Here is a 22,909-nt window from a genome sequence, read left to right on the forward strand (position 1 = left end):
ACAACAGACAGACAGGAGGGCATGCTTATATCGTCTTAGAATTTCTTCCTGATCAAGAATATATATATATATATATATATATATATATATATATATATATATATATATATATATATATATATATATATATATATATATATATATATATATATATATATATATATATATATATATATATATATATATATATATATATATATATATATATATATATATATATATATATATATATATATATAAGCATGCCCTCCTGTCTGTCTGTTGTAATCTCGCTACAGTCTTCAATAAAGGAGCGATCGTCCTGAAATTTGACACAAAATCGTCGTTTGTCTGCATGCAGGCCAAATTCGAAGATGGGCTATATCGGTCCAGGTTTTGATATAGCTCCCATATAAACCGATTCCCTGATTTGGGGTCTTCGGCTTATAGAAACCGTAGTTTTTATCCAATTTGCCTGAAATTGGAAATGCTGATTATCGAACCATGTTGTGATATATATATATATATATATATATATATATATATATATATATATATATATATATATATATATATATATATATATATATATATATATATATATATATATATATATATATACTTTATATAGTCGGAAATCGATAATTCTAGGTGTTACAAATGGAATGGCAAACTTATTATATCCCATCACCATTCTATGTTGGTGGGTATAAAAAATTCACGTCTGCTTAGACATAAAATTTAAAATTTATTTATTTATTTTTTTTTTTTTTTTTGAAATTTCCATTATGGTATTTGTGCTTACTTTGTTTTATACACAGTAAATTTTAAATTTATTGCCTCATATATCACCTCAATAGAAATTTTTGTGAAGTGAAAATTAAGTCTATCTCTACACCCTCAAAAAAAATCGCTTCTTTAACATATGTTCCAAACATATTTTGCAGGAAGCACATATATTATTGCATACTGCCGAAACATTAATATGTTTGTTTTATGTGAACATATTATATGTTTGGAAGCATTTTGAGCCCAAAAATATTATATGCTTGGAAGAATTTTTCCCAAACACGATTGTGCTCATTCCCTAACATACTCGTAATTTTCACTTCCACGAAATTTTTTAGTTATTGGCACCTTTCTCTGTAATACAAATAATGTTGAAGAAATTATTCACTTTTATAAATTTTTTAAATTTTACCTTTCGCCTGCACGGAGAATCGAACCGAGGACCATACAGTTTGTAAGCCAACACACTATTCACTGGACTACGTAGCTGTTATAGTCACCAGTAGATAATTATCGTTTTAAGTTACATTTATATAGCATAGTTTGCAGCGCCCACGAGCCCATGCAAACATAACATTATTTAACAGAAACATACATTTGTTTGCCACGTGGAGCAGTGGTTAGCATGTCTGCCTTGCATGCAAAGGGTCGTGGGTTCAATCCCTGCTCCGACCGAACATTTTTTTTTGTTTTTTTTTTTTTTTTTAATTTACACATTTATATTTATACTATATTATTTTTTTAAATGAAACATCGAAATGTGCGTTATTAAAGATTTATAGTCAGTAACAGTGCTTGATATAAACGAAATTGAATGATTTTTGGATAAAATATTATTTTTTATTGCAAAAATAACAATCTTGTAATAAAAAACTGTTTTTGTACAAAACTTTAAAATTTGGAAGGAATTCAAAAACTAACAAAAGAAGAACGTGGAGTCGAGTATAAACATACATACATAATTTTATAATATAAACATAAATTTATTTAGGAGTTAACAGTTTTTTACTAGCATTTAACACCATCGCTCTAAAATTCCTTTTATTTTTCTTTAATAATTCATTTTAAAGAAAATAAACTTTTTAAATTGTTTTAGCTGTAAAAGTCGAACTTAATGCCCGCTTCTATATATGATGGTGTCCGTCAACTCCTCGTGGACTACTTTTTAATAAAGAGAAACTAAACTTTGTTTTTTTACATTTTACTGTGTAATTTTTCACTATTTCCTCCTTATTTCATTTTACCGTCCCAACTCTAAAAAGAGTATAGTGCCCTTTCGTTATTTTTATGAAGACCCCTGATTTCTTTTAACGAACCAAGAAAAAAATAATGCCAAAATGATAAACAAAACACATGTCCACACATACATAAAATGCTGCTCTCAAGGCGAAAACATAAGCTGTTTGTTTTTCAAATGTCTATTCTCTTGGTTCAGAATGTATATTCTCTTTATTCAAATTAAATAGTATTTACGGTCATTTTCATGTAGCTCCGTTAGGCTTTAACTGCCAGTTAACAGAAAGTAAATTCCAAATATCTTCTCTCCGGTTAACTTTAACTGAAAAATTTTCGGCAGTTAAGTTCCTAACTGGCATATGGAATGTATACGCAAGATGTCAGCTATGCCCATAATACGGTTTAAAAGTTCGTTAGTTAACGGAGCTTCATGAAAATGGGCGTTAGACTTAAACATATCAAATTTTTGGCCTTATCATAAAACAGTTTTCCGAAACAACATACAAGCGGTTTCACAGAAATTGTTCTCTTTTGACTCTTTTGCTGTGTTATATTGATATCTTTCTACAACTCTCCCGGTTTCCATCTCTATTTCTCTCTATACTCTCTCTGTCGCTTTGAATAGAATATCACAACATATGTATGTTTAGTTGAAATTTGTAAATTTATATATGTTTGTATTCACACATATGATTTTTATGAAACATTCATGCCCCAAACATAATATATTCTAACATATTAACATAGATGTCCCAATCATTTAGTGTTAGTTTAGGAAAATTACATGTTCGCACTTAAATATATTGTGGTTTAAAATCGTGCCCGAAACACATTTTGTTTATATCGGAACATATGAAAAACATATTTTTCTAACAGTGTAGAAGAGCCGTTTCGGATGTGTATTAAAAGAAGTGAGATAGGAAGAACTTCCATTTTTCGCTGGGATGTTCCATGACCTCAAACGCCCAAAACAAAGCCCATTAGTACCTATAATATAATCAATCCATTATAAGAAGGCATTTTTAAAAAAGAAAATTATTTAGTTGTTAAATTTTGTACGACCTTCTGATTTTTTATTTTTGGTTATTTTTAGATCTGTTCTGAAACGGGCTTTCAAGGTCTCTCAATACGTAAATAAAAGACTTTATTCCATATTTAAATCCGACGTTTCGTTGATGATTTCCAACCTCTTCCGGGATGATTTTTTATTGACATATTTAGTATTTTGTCATATTTTTGACAAACATTTAAAATAATTTCAAAAATAATTACAAAAATAAATTAAAATATCACACCCTCAAAAAAAATCGCTTCTTTAACATATGTTCCAAACATATTTTGCAGGAAGCACATATATTATTGGATACTGCCGAAACATTAATATGTCTGTTTTATGTGAACATATTATATGTTTGGAAGCATTTTGATCCCAAAAATGTTATATGCTTGGAAGAATTTTTCGTAAAGACGATTGTGCTCATTCCCTAACATACTCGTAATTTTCACCTCCACGAAATAGTTTAGTTCTTGGCACCTTTTTCTGTAATACAAATAATGTTGAAGAAATTATTCACTTTAATACATTTTTTAAATTTTACCTTTTGTAAGCCAACACACTATCCACTGGGCTACGTAGCTGTCACCAGTAGATATTTATCGTTATAAGTTACATTTATATAGCATAGTTTGCAGCACCCACGAGCCCATGCAAACATAACATTATTTAACAGGAACATACATTTGTTTGACACGTGGAGCAGTGGTTAGCATGTCTGCCTTGCATGCAAAGGGTCGTGGGTTCAATCCCTGCTCCGACCGAACACTTTTTTTTTTTTTTAATTTACACATTTATATTTATACTATATTAAATTTTTATAATGAAACTTCGAAATGTGCGTTATAAAAGATTTATATATAAACGAAATTGACTGATTTTTGGATAAAATATTATTTTTTTATTGCAAAAATAACAATTTTGTAACAAAAAACTGTTTTTGGTACAAAACTTTAAAATTTGGAAGGAATTCAAAAACTCTAACAAAAGAAGAACGTGGAGTCGAGTATAAACATACATAAATAATTTTATAATATAAACATAAATTTAGTTAGGCGTGAACAGTTTTTACTAGCATTTAACACCATCGCTCTAAAATGCCTTCTATATTTCTTTAATAATTCATTTTAAAGAAAATGAACTTTTTAAATTGTTTTAGCTGCAAAACTCGAACTTAATGCCCGCTTTTATATTTGAAGGTGTACGTCAACTCCTCGTGGACTACTTATTAATAAAGAGGAACTAAACTTTGTTTTTATACATTTTACTGTGTAATTTTTCACTATTTCCTCCTTATTTCATTTTACTGTCCCAACTCTAAAAAGGGTATTGTGCCCTTTAGTTATTTTTGTGAAGACACCTGATTTCTATTCTCTTAAATAATATTTAGACTTAAGCATATCAAAGTTTTGGCCTTATCATAAAACAGTTTTCCGAAACAACATACAAGCGGTTTCACAGAAATTATTCTCTTTTGGTTCTTTCGCTGTGTTATGTTGATATCTTTCGTCAACTCTCCCGGTTTCCATCTCTATTTCTTTCTCTATATGTTACTCTCTCTGTCGCTTTGAATGAAATATCACAACATATGTATGTTTAGTCGAAATTTGTAAATTTATATATGTTTGCATTCACACATATTATTTTTATGAAACATTCATGCCCCAAACATAATATATTCTAACATATTAACATAGATGTCCCAAACATTTAGTGTTAGTTTAGGAACATTACATGTTCGCACTTAAATATATTGTGGTTTAAAATCGTGCCCGAAACACATTTTGTTTATATCGGAACATATTTTTCTAACAGTGCACAGATGATTTTCCTTATGGCTACGATCACAGAAGATTGAACGTAAATTGAACATTCTATGGTAGTGGGTATTGAAAATTCGTCCCTGTCGAACTTTTGGGTGTATTCCATTGGGTTTAATTTGTTATATTTTCTTATAAATATAATTACAATGTTAATCGAGATAATATTTTATATTTAAAGACCTTTTTTATTTTTAACTTTTTAATATCTCCAATAAAGACGTCTTAAATCTCAATAATAAACATGTTTTTAATATTTTTTTCTGTGAACACCTTTTCTGTACACCCTCAAAAAAAATCGCTTCTGTAACATATACTCCCAAACACATTTTGCTTCAAGCATATACATTTTTGGGTATTGCCCAAACATTTATATATTTGATTTCTTCCAATATATAATATGTTTGAAAGCATATTGGTCTAAACAATATAATATGTTTGGGTAGTCTAAGTTCCAAACATTATGTATTTTTCCATCCAAATTCAATAATGTTGTCTTCCAAAAAACTATATGTTATTATGTGAACATATAATATGTGTGGAAACATTTTGAACCCAAAAATATTATATGCTTAGAAGAATTTTCTCCCATAGAAGATTGGGCTCAAATTTTTTTTTCTACCTAATTATATATTCCCTCACATTTTTCTCACTTCCACGAGTTTTTTAGTTCACAGCACCTTTTTCTGTAATACAAACATTGTAGAAGAAATTATTAAATCTTTTTTTACATTTTACCTTTTGCCGGACGGGGATTTGAACAGCGGACCACACAGTTTGTAAGCCAGCAAACTAACCACTGGGCTACGTAGCTGTTATGGTCATCAAGAGATAATTATCGTTATAAGTCATATTTATATAGCATAGCTTGCGGCGCCCACGAGCCGATGCAAACATAACATTGTTTAACAACATAACATTGTTAAGCATACATTTGTTGGCGGCGTGGATCTATATTAGATTTTTACTACGAAACTGTAAAGTGTGTCTTATAAAAGACTTAAAGTCAGAAAACAACAGTGCTTGATATAAACGAAATGGACTGAGTTCAAATCATATATTATTTTTTATTGCAAATATAAAATATTTGTAAAAAAATGGGTTTTGTACACAAGTTTGAAATTTTCGAAGAAATTCAAAAAATTCTTACAAAGGAAGAATGTGAAGTCGAGTAATATATAAATATTTTTTCCATCGAATCCTAAAGTTAACGATAACCTTTCAAAAGCACATTATATTTAAATTCGAAACTATAAGTTTACAACCAACACATAAATTTATTTAGGTGTGAACAATTGTTTACTTTCTTTAATAATTTATTCTAAAGAAAATAAACTTATTCAATTGTTGCTTGGGATCATGCCCCACCAAGTTATAATACAATTTGCATAAAAAAGTTATAATGTTATTCTGGTTTTACCGATGCGAGTTTTGCCGTTAAAATGAGAAATAATTTTAATGACAAAACTCAAACTCAATGTACGCTTTTATTTTCGAAAGTATCCGTCAACTCCTCTTGGACTACTTACACAGAAAAAAAGTGTCTTGTAAATTTAACGACCATTTTAACTTCCACATAGTTCAACAAATTTACTCTAATATAGTTCATTTTTCGTAACCACAACGAAAATTAACTTAGCTAAAGGAAAACTTATAAAAATTCAGTAAATGTTTTCTAGTTCACTAACTACGAAATGGGAAGGATTTTTCCTTAAATAAATTTCCAACACAGTAGTTAATGCATCGTTGATTCTATTATAAATATACATGGGCAATATAAAAATCTTACTACGAAATGTGGACAATTTACTAAGAAAAAATTTTGTATGGAAAAAAATTTTTGTAGTAAAAATTAACTTAACGACATTACCGATTCGTACGATGGCTACCTACAGATTATTTCCCTTTTTACTATATGTTGGAGTGTTTTTACTCACATTGAAAATTTTAGATAAAGTAGAATAAAAAGTAGTTAATATAATCCTTGACGGGTGTATATAATTTTATATAGATTCCTCATAGATTTGGTATATATTTAACCTTAACTTATAGATAGAATTCCATCTAATCAATAAACGTGCTACTGGAAAATGTGAGTGCATCATGTGAAGGAGTTTTTAGAGACATTTTGTGTATATCTCGTATGATTGTTTGTGTTTATTATTGCGTCATTTATGCTGTTGTTGGTTGTTTTGATTCTAGAGACAATGGAATGTTCCTTGTGTGTTGTTGGTATCTTTTGTGGTAAGAGTTGTTTTCTTGCAATAGCGAGATCAGAAAGGGAACGTGTGTGTGTGTGGAGTTGTTTTTCTTTACGGCAGCTATGTATCCTTTATGACTATTTGTGTCTTTGAGTTTTATTGCTGCATTCAGTTCTGTTGATGAATTTATGAAGTGCACACGTGGTTTTAATTTGCAAAATTGTACGTGCGGTATTAGTGTTTATTAATGAAAACACATTTATTTCGAAGCATTTTAGAAACTGAGAAGTGAATGGTGATGTTAGAGAAAAAAAAACGCTTTTTATTGATAAAAACAAATAACAGATTAAGGAACTGTATATTTCTGTTAACAGTTTAAAATTAGTGCGGATTTTTAATTGATTTACATAAAAAATATACAACATGAGTGGTAATAGGATGCTCTATATTTATTCTACATCTGGATCCCAGGTTGGAGATGCAACCATTTTTTTGAATCTATATTTTTTATGTTACGGCAATACCTACAGGTGAGTACTAAGTTCGAGTGTAGCCGCTAAAATTAAAAATAAATCACTAAGAAAAATATAAAATTATATGTCTTCGATACAAATTTAAATATAAATTGATGGAGGATAACCCAAACCAAGTTTTTTATAAAGATTATTTTTGTATAATGGATTATTAAAGAAAACTTATCATGAAAAGTGCAATTTTAGCCTCTAAACTCGAACTTAATATTCTCCTTAAATTCTAAATGCTATACTGACAAGTGGAAATTTTGTCTAATTTTATAATATTTTTTATTTCAAATATATTCTGAGAATAATTTCAAAAACGTCCCATTAGTCCATGGATATGATTCCAATAATGTACATACGGGATGGATTTTTCAATGTGGTAAGTTTTTCTATAAACCGTATTTTGTCCGTTTTTAATAAAAAACCAAAATTTCAATTTATTAAAAATAATTATTTTTACTTGCAGGTAGACAGGTCTTGTAATGGTATTTTTTTTTCTTACTGTTTAATGCTAACTAAGCTGATATCCTTATTGGCTCTAGGAAATACTCTTGAAAACCGTAAGTTAAAAATCACTTTGAACGATAGAATTTGATAATATTTTTCTTATATTTTGCAATTTTAGATGCTTATAAGCCAAAATCGATGAAATTGGACAACAATTCAATGAATAAAGCAACTTATGCCAAATATATCTTTCATATGGATAGAAAACATGGACATTTAAATTAATTAGTTTAGTCCTAATAACATAGAATATTACTCTTTTGAAGAAGCAATTACTAACTACCGACAAGTAACTGCATCCAACGTACGAATAAAAATATTTCCTTTATTATATATCATAAGCCATAGTTTTGTGTAATATAATAATAATTTTTTGAAATAAAATACTGGTGGTTATAGAAAATTGACTTGTGTTGTACGAAAAATTTCTTAGTTGTATACGGGTTTGTTGTACCTTTGATTCCTCAATTTCTCTACTTTTTTGAAAATTACACTGACAAACAGTTTATTTCAAACCAATTTCTTAATATAGGTTCCCAAAAAATTGTTCATTTTTCCGGATAGCAGGAATATTTTGAATGAGTTTAAGTATATTCTTCCCACAGCATAGTAATAATGAACTAAACTACGATGCAATACATGAACTAATTTATAAGAAAATCATGAACTTATATAGATGAAAAAAATCTTTGGCGCCAAATCATGGTCATTCTTACTATGGGTTAGTTCATTTTTAATAAAAAATAGTAAACTTTTTTTTCGGTGTATTAATAAAGAGGAACACAATTTTGCTTTTATAGATCTTACTGTTTAATTTTTCACTGTTTCCCAATGTTTTCATTTTACTGTCACAACTCTAAAAAGAGTACCCCGAAAAATATTGTCGTGAGGCCATGTCCTTAAAATAAGAATACAAATTTTGCTTAGCTTAGACGACGCATTTCTCTAATATAAAGTTTTTTCCATGTTCAAAAGTCAATAAACTTTTTAATGAAGTCGTGTTGTCCTTATAATTAAGTGACTTGAAAATGGGTATCATAACATGAAAGAAAAAAAATTGAACTAAGGTCAACTTGACTTTAATAATTCAGAAAAATTCTTTAAAACTAATGAAATTGTCTTCAAATTTGTTGCATTTTTGCATCTGGACATGTTTTTCAAAACGTTATTTTAAAGACGTTTTTACTTGAAACATAGCATAATTTCTACTGGACGTCTCGTTTTCAACCGACTTTTTATAGCATATGAAAAAAGCTGAAAAAGCGAAAAAATAAAATTTGCTTCAAAGAGTCAAATACACAAAACCCACATTTAAAAGAGAATTGTGTCTTAAAAGTATCCTTACTTGAATTCTCGGCTTCATTGTCTCGGAATCAATACCAAAATTGTTAAAATAGAGACACAATCTTTGGAACTGGGCATGCTATTTTACAGCGTATAGTGCCCTTTCGTTAGTTTTTATGAAGATCCCTTTAATTACCTTTGTTTGAATATTTTGACTTACTCGTCCTACGTTCCGATTTGTTTTGACGAAACAAAAAAAAAGTGCCCGTAATGCGAAAATGATAAACAAAACTCATGCTCTTTTTTTCAAACGTCTTTTCTCTTGGTTCCGAATGAATTTTCTCTCCGAATACTCATTTTAATCTTTTTACTTAAGCATATACAATTTTTGGTGGTCTTATATCACAACATATATATATTTACTCCAAATTTGGAAATTTATACTTGTTTATATTCACGCACAGTATTTTTCCAATCTTTAATTGAATTTTCTTTGTGTATATATATTTTTAAGGCGCCAATTTGTTACTTTCATGATTTTACTTCCAGCACACATTTTATGTCTCTCTTTCTAAACACATATATGTTTATAGTCTATTTCTAAATTAATATATGTTTGCATCCAAGCATATTATATCTACAAACATTTTATGTCCCAAACATAATATGTTCTAACATATTAACATATATGTCCCAAACATGTTATGCTAGTTTATGAACATTATATGCTTGCACTTAAAAATATTGTGTTTACAAATTTGAGTTCCAAACATATAATTTTTACACCCAAACATATGAAAAACAGTTTTTTTCGTCCGTGTACGAACTTTCACATTTGCCAAACGGACTATACATCTCTTGGATTGTAGCCAAATGTCCTTTTATTTTGAATTCCTTTACTCAACCAAAGATGAAAAATGCCGATATTAGAGTATCTTTTATTTGTTACACAATTGAGAATTTCTTTACGACACTTGAACACACCCTTTTTTGGAAATGCAGCAACATATGCACTCGGACTTCTCCAAATTAAGTGCATGGTACAACATCGGTAGGTAATTTCTACTTCAACATTTATGTCTTTACAAGTCACAAAGTATCAGAGGGCCAATTTTTCGAAACATCCATTGTGCAAGAGCTTTTGGTTTCTTACAAGTTGCCGACAATGCATCGAAAATACTTAAATGAATATTATGACATTTCTTACCCATGGATGTAGTAGTCTCAAATATTTTAAGATCATAAGGAATTAAGGATACATGACTTCCAGTTGTAATTGGTGACCATTAAGATCTCCAACAACTACACAACTGGTTTCGATAGAATATTCCATAAATTTGCGAATATGAAAGTATGTTATTCAATGGATTTGAGAGATGACTATTATGTATGTGTAGGTTATCTAAAGACTGAATTAGGGACGGGAGCCACCGTGGTGCAATGGTTAGCATGCCCGCCTTGCATACATAAGGTCGTGGGTTCGATTCCTGCTTCGAACGAACACCAAAAAGTTTTTCAGCGGTGGATTATCCCACCTCAGTAATGCTGGTGACATTTCTGAGGGTTTCAAAGTTTCTCTAAATGGTTTCACTGTAATGTGAAACGGCGTTCGGACTCGGCTATAAAAAGGAGGTCCCTTGTCATTGAGCTTAACATGGAATCGGGCAGCACTCAGTGATAAGAGAGAAGTTCACCAATGTGGTATCACAATGGGCTGAATAGTCTAAGTGAGCCTGATACATCGGGCTGCCACCTAACCTAACCTAACCTAGGGACTATATTGTAAAATAGAATTTCCCAAATATTGAACTTTAGTGTGTGGAGATAAAAAGCTATTTATAACGGACACTATTGTTGCCAGAAATCCAGTACGAGTTCTGTTACATTTAACAGCCTATATACCCTAATCGATTCCCGAATGATGTTACACCATTCGTAAACCAAAAATAATGGGCTGCCACTTTAACTATCTTAACCTAATGTGAATAAGTTTTTATACCCCTCACCATAGGATGTCCGTCCATCTGTGGAAAATACACTTACCCGCGATTGAAACTAGCTATTTCGTTGGCCTAAAATTAACTTTTGTGGATGTATAGAAGCTTTATATCCAAGGATAAAGTCTATAGCAAACAATGAGGAATTAAACCCAAAATGGGCCTCTAGATGAAGGTGCTCTACTTTTTTCGGGGAGGGGATCTTGCCTTTTCCCGACTTTTGTACCCTCCATCATAGGATGGTGAAATTCTGAATCGATCTAGCGATGTCCGCTCATCTGTCTGTTGAAATCACGCTAACTTCCGACAGAAACAATCTATCAACTTCACACTTTAATAGTATTAACTTCCAGAGCCACGTGGAAAATTAAATTTCGGTTGCAATTTGGTACGTGATGTCAATAACTTTCATGCAAAATTTAGTCCATATCGGTCCATAATTATATATAGCCTTCATGTAAACCAATCCCCAGATTTGACTTGCGGAGCCTGATGGCGGAATCCATTCCATCCGATTTGATTGAAATTTTGTATGGGATGTAAGTACACGTAGAGAAGAAACATGATTGTCACAATCATATTCGAAGAGCAAAATAATATGATAGGAGTAATTTTTGCGGCGACCATGTAACATTTTAACCTGTATCCATGTTGGCTCAGTGAACATGGTTCTAAGAAAAATATAATTGTCCTCATCTAAAATTTTATTATATTGATAAAAAGAATTTTGTTTGAATGAAAAGACAATGGTCACGATTTAAAATGTTATGGTATTAATTAAAAATGTCCTCATCTAAAATGTTATTATATTGATAAAAAGAATTTTGTTTGAATGAAAAGACAATGGTCACGATTTAAAATGTTATGGTATTAATTAAAAATGTCCTCATCTAAAATGTTATTATATTGATAAAAAGAATTTTGTTTGAATGAAAAGACAATGGTCACGATTTAAAATGTTATGGTATTAATTAAAAATGTTTTTTTTGTTAAAAGAACATGGTCAAAACCTAAAATGTTTTGATCTTTATGAAAAAACTTTTTTCATCGTCGAAAAAAGGACGCCACTTGAGAAAAGAAAACACAAAATTAACTTTATTTATTTGTTTTTATTTATTTATAAACTAATTCATTGTTTATTTGTATTTATAATGCCGTTCAAGCAAACATCATATATTTTTACACACTCTTTTTTTTCAATTTCAACAATAAGTAATTATTCCATATTTACATCATGCCCATCAAATGTACAAACGCAGACATCATGTAACTGCAAATAAAAATAAATGATCCATATAGCAAAATGCAGAACAAAAAACAGGTATATTTTTTCAATTACACTTTACTTTTTGTCTTCACATAAAACCACGTGCCACTTCTGAATAAATAAATTAACACAAAACAGTAAATCCGTATTCTCCGTCCATTCCAAGAAACAATCAACACACGACTGACGCGCAAACTGAAAATCGTGTGTACCTGCTCAATGTTTTTATAAAATTCTTTTCGCTGCAAAAAAATTAAAAAATTAAATGGTCACGAAAAAAATGTAAATGGTCTTTATGGCCATGTAATGGTTCTAGACATGTCTATGCTTAACTTGTTTCCCTGTAAAAAAGTAAAAAATAGAATGATCAGGTAGATGATTTAATGGTCTCAAATTCTATCATTTAAATGATAGAACATGTTTGCGGTATTTGAGAACCATTCAAATGCTTATTGCCACCATACATTTTTCTCCGCTCGAAAACTATTTTTACAAAGACAAAATGGTTTTCGCGACAATTATATGCTCTAGATAAACATAAAATGGATGCGGCAACCATGTCCAAACATGTTTTTTCTGTGCGTGTATATGCCATCAAACATCCGGGCAAAAATTAGACCAAATCGGTCCATAATTATATATAATCCTCAAAGAAACCGTTCCACGGATTAGAACTGCAGAGCTTATTGAAGGTGTAAATTTCATTGGTCCGGTTGGAACAACCATGCTAAAGTTCGTCGATATCGGTCTATAATTATATATAGCTCCCATATAATCCTATGTGAACTCCGAAGCGCCGTGAAGGAGCTTCGTGAAGGAGCAAATTTCATACGATGTGGTAGAAAATCGGTACGTGATGTCAGTGTATGCTTATTAATAATCATACATAAACAAAATTGGTGTCTGTTTTCTATTGAATAAAAGAAAGATCGAATAAAATAAAAATTTCAAAATTGGTCCATATCGGTTCATAATTTTATATAACTCCAATATAAACCTAATGTAATATGGGTATAGGGAGAGGATGAACCCCACCCTTATCCGACTATTGAAAATCTTAACTTCTCCTTTTGCCCTACTTTTTCGTAAAATGTAGAGAACAAAACCAAATTCTCCAATTTACATTAAATTTATAGGGATCGGGGAGGAGGATTATGAAATTAATATAGGATCCTTAATATTTTGAAATTTGAATGGAGAGAAAAATGTAGTGAAAACACTAAAACCGGAAAGGTTTCGCCTGGTGTGTATATAAATACTTGTTTCTTATAATATCAATAATAATTTTATATATTTTTTTTATAAAGAGGAAAACAATTACTGTATAAAAAATATATTCCACATTATTCCGATCTACAGTCAGTCAAATAAGATATATTGTGAAACTATATTGAAAATATGAAGTAAATATCTATTTGTCATACCTTAAATTAAAGCTTGATATCCGAGATTTAATTTAAGTTATAATAAATATAAACTTACTTCATATTTGTCATATCCTTCAAATTGGTTTACAACTCATGCGAAATTCACAGATTTTAATCCGAATTTGCGCTACCTCCTGGTGGAGGAAGAATTGTTGCACAGCTTTGTTTGGTGATACTTCTGTTTAGTACATACACTAAATACATGATCAGAAATCTATATTACGATTTATTACAAACCAAAGGGGAAAATTATTCAAATAACGGAAATTGAAGCAACGTCATTAATTGAAAATTTTCTCTCATAGACTTTTTAGTTGTGTGATTTTTATTAGATGTCGCTTAATAGTTCAAATCTCCGAACCGAGCTATCTGCCGTATATCACAATTTTCAATTGTGTGCTATAACAGCGAACAGCAACCAAACCACCATCGAACATCAAGCATCAGTTTTGAAGAATTGGTTGCATAGCAAAACTTCAGAAAACACCTGGAAAATTGCTATGGGAAAGAGAGAATGTACCTACATAGAGTTCTCTCACTATGTGGTCATTGAAATAAACTATTGTTGTTAGGAGAGTCGTGTATGTGTTAGTGTTCCCAAACACTAGAAAGAGCAAAGAGAGAGCTTTAAGAGAGTAACACAAAGAGTATTGAGAGAGCTGGTGTACTTCATAGCGAAATGAGAGAATTACCCTTTTGGTGACAGTACATAATTAATTATGTGGCGATGGTGGTGGTGGTGGGATTAGTCACAATGATGGTGGTGGGGTGGGCTGCCTATACGATTGTGTGTAGTTTATGTAGTTGTGTGTCCGTCCATGCCCATATACCTTTAAGGTGGACCAATACTACCGGACAGACCGTAGCAAAATAAGTGTTTGTTGGGGAGTTAAATGAGAACACAAGTGACTTTTACTATATACACGTGTGTGTATACATGTCCGTCGTTTAATGTTTGGACGAATGTTTGCACTATGAGATTGAAGGAGAGAAATTGAACTGGACGCTATACTTTAGCATTACGATTACATACATACATATGTATGTAGAAGAAAGAGTTGAAATGGTTATTGAGATTCTTATGTTTACTCTCCATAAATTTCATATGGTCATGCAAACAATGAATTTGACAATTGTACATACATACAATCATTTGACTAAGGATGATACTAACTCACAGGTAGTAATGTCCTGAAGCACATTTCGGGTTACAATTACATGATTGTATTAGTTTATGAGACTTGGGAAATTGAAATGCTTAAAGACCTCGCCGGACGTATGTGCTCTATATGTAAATAGTTCGGAGGACAATTAACATACGTAAATGTGGACATCCATATCCTTTTATATAGATTCAGATATTTACACAAACACATACGAATGTACATACTTATAAACTTGAAACTCTGTGCGTGTATGTGTGTGTGAATCGGATACTCATATGTGGCGTCGGAAATCGCTGCCATCACCCACTCAAAGAGTTGTCCGAATCGAATCTATAGCGTCCATATGTGAAAGCATCTCAGTCAACGTCACAGTCGACGTCAACTTCGTTGCTGGCGCAACGCGTACTGCATTAAACTTTAACAAAACAAAACAATTGCAAACCACTTACCACAACACCATATCCAAAAACAACTGCTCTTGCCACCACCTCACCATATACCATAGCACCACTACTGCTACACAGCTGTCGGCTAAAACAGTCAGATGGACAGAGCGAGTGAGAGAGAGTAAGCAACTACGGGCGTTTGTTTGGTGTGTGTGCCTGAGAGTATTGAGAGATAAGTTTGGGAGAGCTTGTGGTAAGTTCACCTACGCCGGCGTTAACTTCACTTCAGAGTCTGAGTATCCATGGATTGTATTCTTCATGGTCTCTGAGCCATTCCATCCTCACGTTTTTTCTGTTAGAAGAGAGAACGTAAACACAGAAAGAGTAAAGCTAAACCAAAACAAAACGGAACATACAGAGCACCAACAGAAAGGCCAATAAAGGAAAAAACAAAACAAACTTCTCTAAATTGTGCTAAAACTACATAAATAAAGCATTGTGACTGTCAAGCACCATCGTAAGCTGCTGCTTGGGTTGCTTAATTCACATTGAAGAGAAGAAACACGGCTAGAGTGGTGTGTATGGATGTGCTTAGCTCGTCTGTCTCTACGTTTGGACTTTTGAGTATGGATGGGCAAACGGACGGACAGACGAACGAGTGGATGGATGGACGGATACGTGTATGGATGGATGAATGAATTGGTTGGCTGCTAGGGCCGCATAGATTGGTTGGACATACAACACATAAGAGTTTCTTAGATGCAAACGGTTATTCGCTTTGTAACGACGTGGTTTTGTTTATACCGTACGTAAGTGCGATTGCTAACGGATAACTACGTTTTGTTTAGAGTCTCGTGTTATTTTTTTTACTGTGAATCGAATGAATCCGACACTAAGCCAACCCCCACCCTGCCCAGGTGTACCAATAGTTTTTGTAATCACGCACTAGAAGATAATTCATTCACGCGAACGCACTCTTTGATAACACAAGCATACACAAACACACACGCCCAACTTATAAAATGAATTTGCCAATTCAAATTGCAAATAGGAAACAATAACAAAACAACTACAATCAGTGCGCCGGAATTCATATCTACTCCCATAACAACGGAATGGAACAAAGCTAAACAACCCACATACATACATCAGACGACGACATCCATCTGCAACTCACCGCACCGCACAAGAATTGTACAACTACAATTGGGCTGCGCACTCACACTCGCCCATACATAGCATCCAGCTATCTTCCATCCATATGTACACTCAAGGCACGCACTCAAAGGAGTCTTTTAACAATTCGCAATATTGACGATTGGCGTTTACTATTGCCCCGCTCTGTTTATATTTGTTCCCAACACTACTTGTCGTGTGCTGCGTCGCCGTAGACGTAGGCGTTGGCTGCACTGTGACTGAATTACGCATAACGGTAACTCACTCTTAATTTCCTTGTAGTTGCTCTTCAGTGATTCTGCCAATGGCAGCCGCTGCGGGGCCACGTTCTTACTGGTGATGTACTTAACAATTGCCGTCGTCGCTATCACCAAAAGTGCCGCCGCTGCCACCCGCACGGGCGTCGCTATCGCCATCGCTTAACTCGAGAGACCACACCGACAGACATATTAACCGCTATCAAAAGACATTCGTGTTCTGAACGCCAAGTGCTTTAGACAGAAGACGAGCGCGCGCGATTCTGTGTCCACCCACAACATAGTAGCGTAGCTAGCACAACGCAACACCACACATCCGTAATACCTTCATCAATACCAGCAACAACAATAATAGTAGTAAACGCGTTCTCGGTCTCATATGGAAACAACAATAGCACCTGCCTGTTCGTCATCGCTTCCTAAATTCCTCTTATCAGTATTAGGAGCAGCAGCTAACACAACACAACCCTCTCCCGCGCATTTGCCCTCCACCACCATCACCACCACTCCATACAGCTCCACGCAACCCCAAATACCCTTCCACTGCCCCAACAACGCAACCCCCGCGCGCGTAACCAACAAAACAAAGTCACATTTACAAATTCGCATCAATGCTTCTTAAACGCCGAAAATAAAATTGAATTATCTTCACGTATGTGTCCGCAGTCACTCACAGGACATCGACGTGTTCGGACCTAAAACTGCATTGGGTTATCATTGATTGGACTATCAATTAGGCAACAACACCAAACAACAGCTACAACTACAGAAATAAACAAAACAAACCAACATCATAACGGTGACCTAAACTTTGTTGCTATTTCGCGTACCCCACCCCGAACCCCATCATCGTTGCGATTCGAATTTAGTCGATGTTTATTGTTACCTTTACCACCGCCGCGTTATATCAGTAGCCAATAACTTTACGTTCAACAAACACCTCCTCGGGCGCGAATCCATTACAGTGATAAAAAAAACACACACAAACCAACAACTCTACTGTGCAAATTACAAAAATCGAAACAAAAACAAATAGAAGAAAAAAAAAAAACAAACGTTTACAATATTTTTTTTATTCAAACGCAGCAACCACGACATCGTCCAACACATGGTGGATAAAATTGAAACAAAGTGTGCAAGGTTCCTATTGTCTCTCTTCTTATTTAAATAAACAAAAAAAAAATAGAAAAAAATAACAACACAGAAATACACAAAATATTACTAATCATAGTAGGCAAATAGTTAATATACAGAAACAACAAAATACATATGTACGCTTGAAAGGTCGAAGAAAAAAATTTTGAATATCTTGAAGGAATATAAAATCAAAATCATTGAATTGTGTGTAAAAAACGTGGAGCAATCAAAGTGCCGTCGCCCCATCTGCTAGTAGCCGTTAGTGTAGCCCGAAGGAAGTAAATTTAATTCACATATTGGCAAGATCTAGTTCCGGCCACCATCCTTATTGCTACTGCTGCTGCTGTCTAATACAATTCCATTCCGTCAGCAGTAGGTTTGATGAGTACAGCGAGGAAAAGTCCTCGCCTCAGTCCCTCGTACTGTTCCTGCTAGTGAAGAAGTGACACTTTAGAAATCCCTTTGTGAAGTTTGGACAAAAAATGCGAATTAAAATGCCAGCAGTGAGAATTGCGCAAGGTTAGTGAAACATGCTGTTTGTTATGACTTAAATTCCATATAAAAATACGGATCATGGATTTCGCAATATTCTTATAATTTGAATTGGTGCTAACTAATCTAGAGTTTTAAGATCTAATATTGGTAAGAGAATCTCAATTGGACTTAGAACTTTGCTAATATCAAGAAGAGATTGATTTGAATTTGGGATTTTCCTCTTGCAAACATTATATCCAGTGGATTAAAATGTCCTCTAAGTGATCAATGGGTTCTGCTCCAAATTCTAAAGAATACAAAACAAGCAGGTGTCACGGTAAAATAATTAAAATATTTACCAAATGATATTCCCATCTGCTACGGCAGAGCCTAACTTACACAGATGTAACCAAAATTTTTCCAATTAGAATTTTAGATGAATGATTTTTCAATTGGAAATTAAGAAGAAAATTCAATTACAAAAAATAATTGAACCCATTAATTTCTTAATTGACATCGGTGATTGAAATATAGCTTACTGCCATTACATAGAGGCAGCAATTTCATTTAAGAATTAAATTAATTTAATTAAATTAAAATTAGTTTTTTAATCGAAAAATATTTTTTCTGTACCGATAACAAATTTTCTAATGTAAAGTTAAGCATTGAAAATTTGTACATTTTAAGCTGGACTAATCAGAACTACAATGTGCTAAGAAAATAATGTCAACATTTCAATTTTTTTTTGGGGTTGTATTTAATTTTACACTCTGTTTTACGAACAAACATTTTTTGTGTTAAAATTACGGATTCGATTTTTTCGTTAGTGTACCTTTAGCACACGAAATTAAGGTTATTTTAAACTGAATCAGTATTCTGTTAGCTACAAAGTAAAATGGATGAATTGTCTGACCTCGATCCTCACTTAAGGAGTTTTTCTTTGAAATAACGATATTTTGAGCATGTATCCCAACATTAAATCAGTTGAAGAAACAAATCTAATTTCTCATATTTTCTATTTTCTTTCTGTTAATATTAACAAAAATGTATTAAAGAACAAATAAATATCAGCTTGAAAATCCAAACAATTGTTTTCTGAATAAAAAAAAAATTAAGGACTCAAAATTTTAGTATTAGCATCAAAGTTTACTTGGACCTTCCCTTATGGATTTTGTTATTGATTCCGTGCCAAAAATGTTGTTACTTTAAAATAAGGAGGGAGCTATTTAGCTTTAAATCATGGCTCTATAAAATAAAATTTAGGCTACAGATACCATTTATCGATTTTTTTATGTTTTTGCGATAAATTAACAAAGTTATTCATGTATAAATAAAAATCAATATAAACTTTCCTTTATAACAGATACTCCAAAATATTATATTTTCTTAATTTCAAAAAAATTAAAGCAAATATGCTAAATCCTCAAAATAAGTATTGGCCTATATTTGAAGCTTTTTCATCTTTAATCCGTATCTCTGTGAATTTAAAGATTATTTTTTTAAATAAGAACGGGTTTCTTTACATATGGCTATAACGGAGTAAAGCAAATTTCAAAGGATCGGGTCCTAAATTTAAAGAACAATATTTGTAAAGCAAAGATAATGAACTTTCTTTTAATAAAAATTTCCTTATTAAAAAAAAAAGATTGCATAATCTTTCATATTAAGTCAATAGGTTTTATAAGCTGTTGGTTTAATCCAAAAACTATTGATCTGTTAATTCAAATTAAAAATTTCAGATAAGGCTTATTTTTTGAACAAAACAAGTTTTACCGAAAATTTTATTAATTTTACTGAACAAAACTTTTATTTATTATAAAAAATTTTGTAAACTTTAATTCAACAAAAATTTCATTACTTTGTGTCCAACCAGTTCTATAGTTCCAACAAATATCTCACGAATTGCCAAGAGGAACTTTTGCTATATCAAGGAGGGCAATACAGTTATTGGCTTTTGATTAGTATCCAAATCGATAGTAATTTTAACCAAAGTTCAAAGAGATTAGTTTTAACGTATGAGTAAAGTTAACTTTTTCCAAACATAATAATTCCATGAACTAACACAAAGTTAAATTGGCTTTAGTGAAATAGAGAGAGAGAGAGATAGAGATAGAGAGTATGTGGCGCATCCTAAATCTATTTCAAAAACCTTTTTTATATATCCATTCCACTTATCTTTATAATCTAACTTTCCAAAGTAAGACATTTTCCTCTGTTTTGTTAAGGTGTCATATTTCCGACGGTATCGTTATTGCCAATATCTTTGAGCAAATTTGGGAGTGAGTGGTGAACGATATTACGATACCCCACTATCTATGAATCAAATCATAGACCACAATCAGGTCATAGCCAAAAACCGATAAGTAGATGTATGAAATACGTGCGTTTTTATTTTATCCAAATCACGTCAAATTCAATTATATAGACAAATAAAATCAAATCTTAACACACACATATCAACATTCGATCTTGAATTTGTTGGTGGGCATTTGGATATCGCAAAGGAAATCGCCTTTTATCAAAGAACAAAAAGACAGTACGCAAACACAGGGTGTCATAAAGTAATAAAACAATTATTGTAAAATATTAAAAGTGTGACGGCTAACATTACTGATATTGACTAAGAATAGTTGTTCAAAGGGAGTGTACTGGTCACGCCAACAGAATACGGAACTTATCATGTTCGGTGACGCACAACTCGAAGAGAAATAGGTTTCAAATATCGTTTTTATGAAAAGTTGAATCTACAACGATGGCAATGAGTTCAAGTAATAATTGTCAAAATTGTTTAACTTTTTTTTTATATAAAGATTAACGAAATGCAGCGTATATGGATTACAAAAAAACGCATATTCTGTGAGAATGTGTTTAATCAATATTTGTTATATCATTAGTTTTTTGCAGATTTAAGGATTGAAGTTTGCAGAAATATATTTTGCAACATTCTATAAATTGGTGGATTGGAAATTGAGTAGTGTTCGTATGTCCACGGTATATATTTATATCTCATAATTAAAATTGCGAAATTAAGGTTATTCGCAATCTGACAATAAGAATAGTGACCAATGATGAATTGACTAGTACTAGCATATAGAAACTAGATTTGTTTCTTACTCTTCGAAAACGTCATTGTTTGGCTTGCAATTTAACTCCTAGTAGTGCTTCAGAGAAGTACATTTCCCCTGGTGAAATAATAATTGGTTTCCAATTCTGAACTATGTTACATCCATTCTTGATAATGGGAGCTTTTGCACTGTAAGACCAACCTTGGCTGATATAAAAATTAGGTTTTTGTCCATTGTTACAAATCGATAAGGGTATTTTGAAAAACTACAAATCGTTGAATGACTTTCGACAAACAAAAAACTCAAAAATTTAAATTTACGAAAAGTCGCTTACCGACTTTAACATCCCTAGATGAAGAACTGAACTATAACCCCAGTTAAATAGGACAATTTGAACAATTAAGAAACCAAAGAAAAGTCGAATCCAACATGCGAAAATAATCGTTCATTTCCATGAGGAATCTAGCAGTTCTGATTATGTCCAGTCTGCGATCAAACATCAACTCAGAAATTCTGATAGCATTCTAAGAAATCACGCTGGCTTGATTGTAGATCAGACCACATTTTCCCTTACAATAATTTCTGTTTGCATTAGAAATCAAAAGCAACAGAAAGACTCCGAAAACCTTGTACAAATTAAGATATAACGCAACTGCTCGCATTTGAAGCCTACACTGTTGCCGCCAATTGTTTATAGTCGAAAACCTTAGAGATTGAAATATTCTTCCATGTTCTTTAAAAAAAATGACACCTTGCTGTACCTTGTAATGATTGCAACACCCAAAGGTAAACATCCACCCACCCATACATACATACGGGTAAATTGGTTGTGTCCTCTGTCCATATCCCCATGTCCAATGTTTGCCCTAGGAGTATATGGCCCATACATGAAATTTCTTATTTATTTGTTAACCGCCTGCCCGGTCGTTCATTCGTTCTTCACAGACCGTTTGTACAATTGGTATGGATCTTGAAGAACATTCCATTAGATTCGTGTACAAAAGCATGTCACAATCGTTTGTATTTGTTTAGCTGCGTTTTTCTTATCGCAACTCCGGGAGAAACAAATGCCAGTCGAAATGATATCTGGTTTATAGTCCAAATTACTCTTGTTCGGTTGCAGGAAAAACTCAGGCGTCTTTCTTTGGAGCGTCTCCGCAAGTTCG

At 32.3% G+C, this 22,909-nt stretch overlaps 1 protein-coding gene across 2 annotated transcripts in view; it reads left to right on the top strand.

The window, feature by feature from the left end:
- The first annotated feature begins 17,432 nt into the window (after positions 1-17,432).
- Cph (BCL11 transcription factor chronophage) overlaps positions 17,433-22,909 on the top strand; it is a 79,234-nt gene continuing 73,757 nt past the window's right edge. For both annotated transcript variants that reach the window (XM_075299589.1, XM_075299590.1), the window contains exon 1: positions 17,433-18,723. In XM_075299589.1, coding sequence (XP_075155704.1) covers positions 18,687-18,723 — 37 coding nt within the window. In that variant the 5' untranslated portion in view covers positions 17,433-18,686. The remainder of the gene's footprint in view (positions 18,724-22,909) is intronic.

This window comes from Haematobia irritans, chromosome 3 (genome assembly GCF_050003625.1).
Source record: "Haematobia irritans isolate KBUSLIRL chromosome 3, ASM5000362v1, whole genome shotgun sequence".
Taxonomy (NCBI): Eukaryota; Metazoa; Arthropoda; class Insecta; order Diptera; family Muscidae; genus Haematobia; species Haematobia irritans.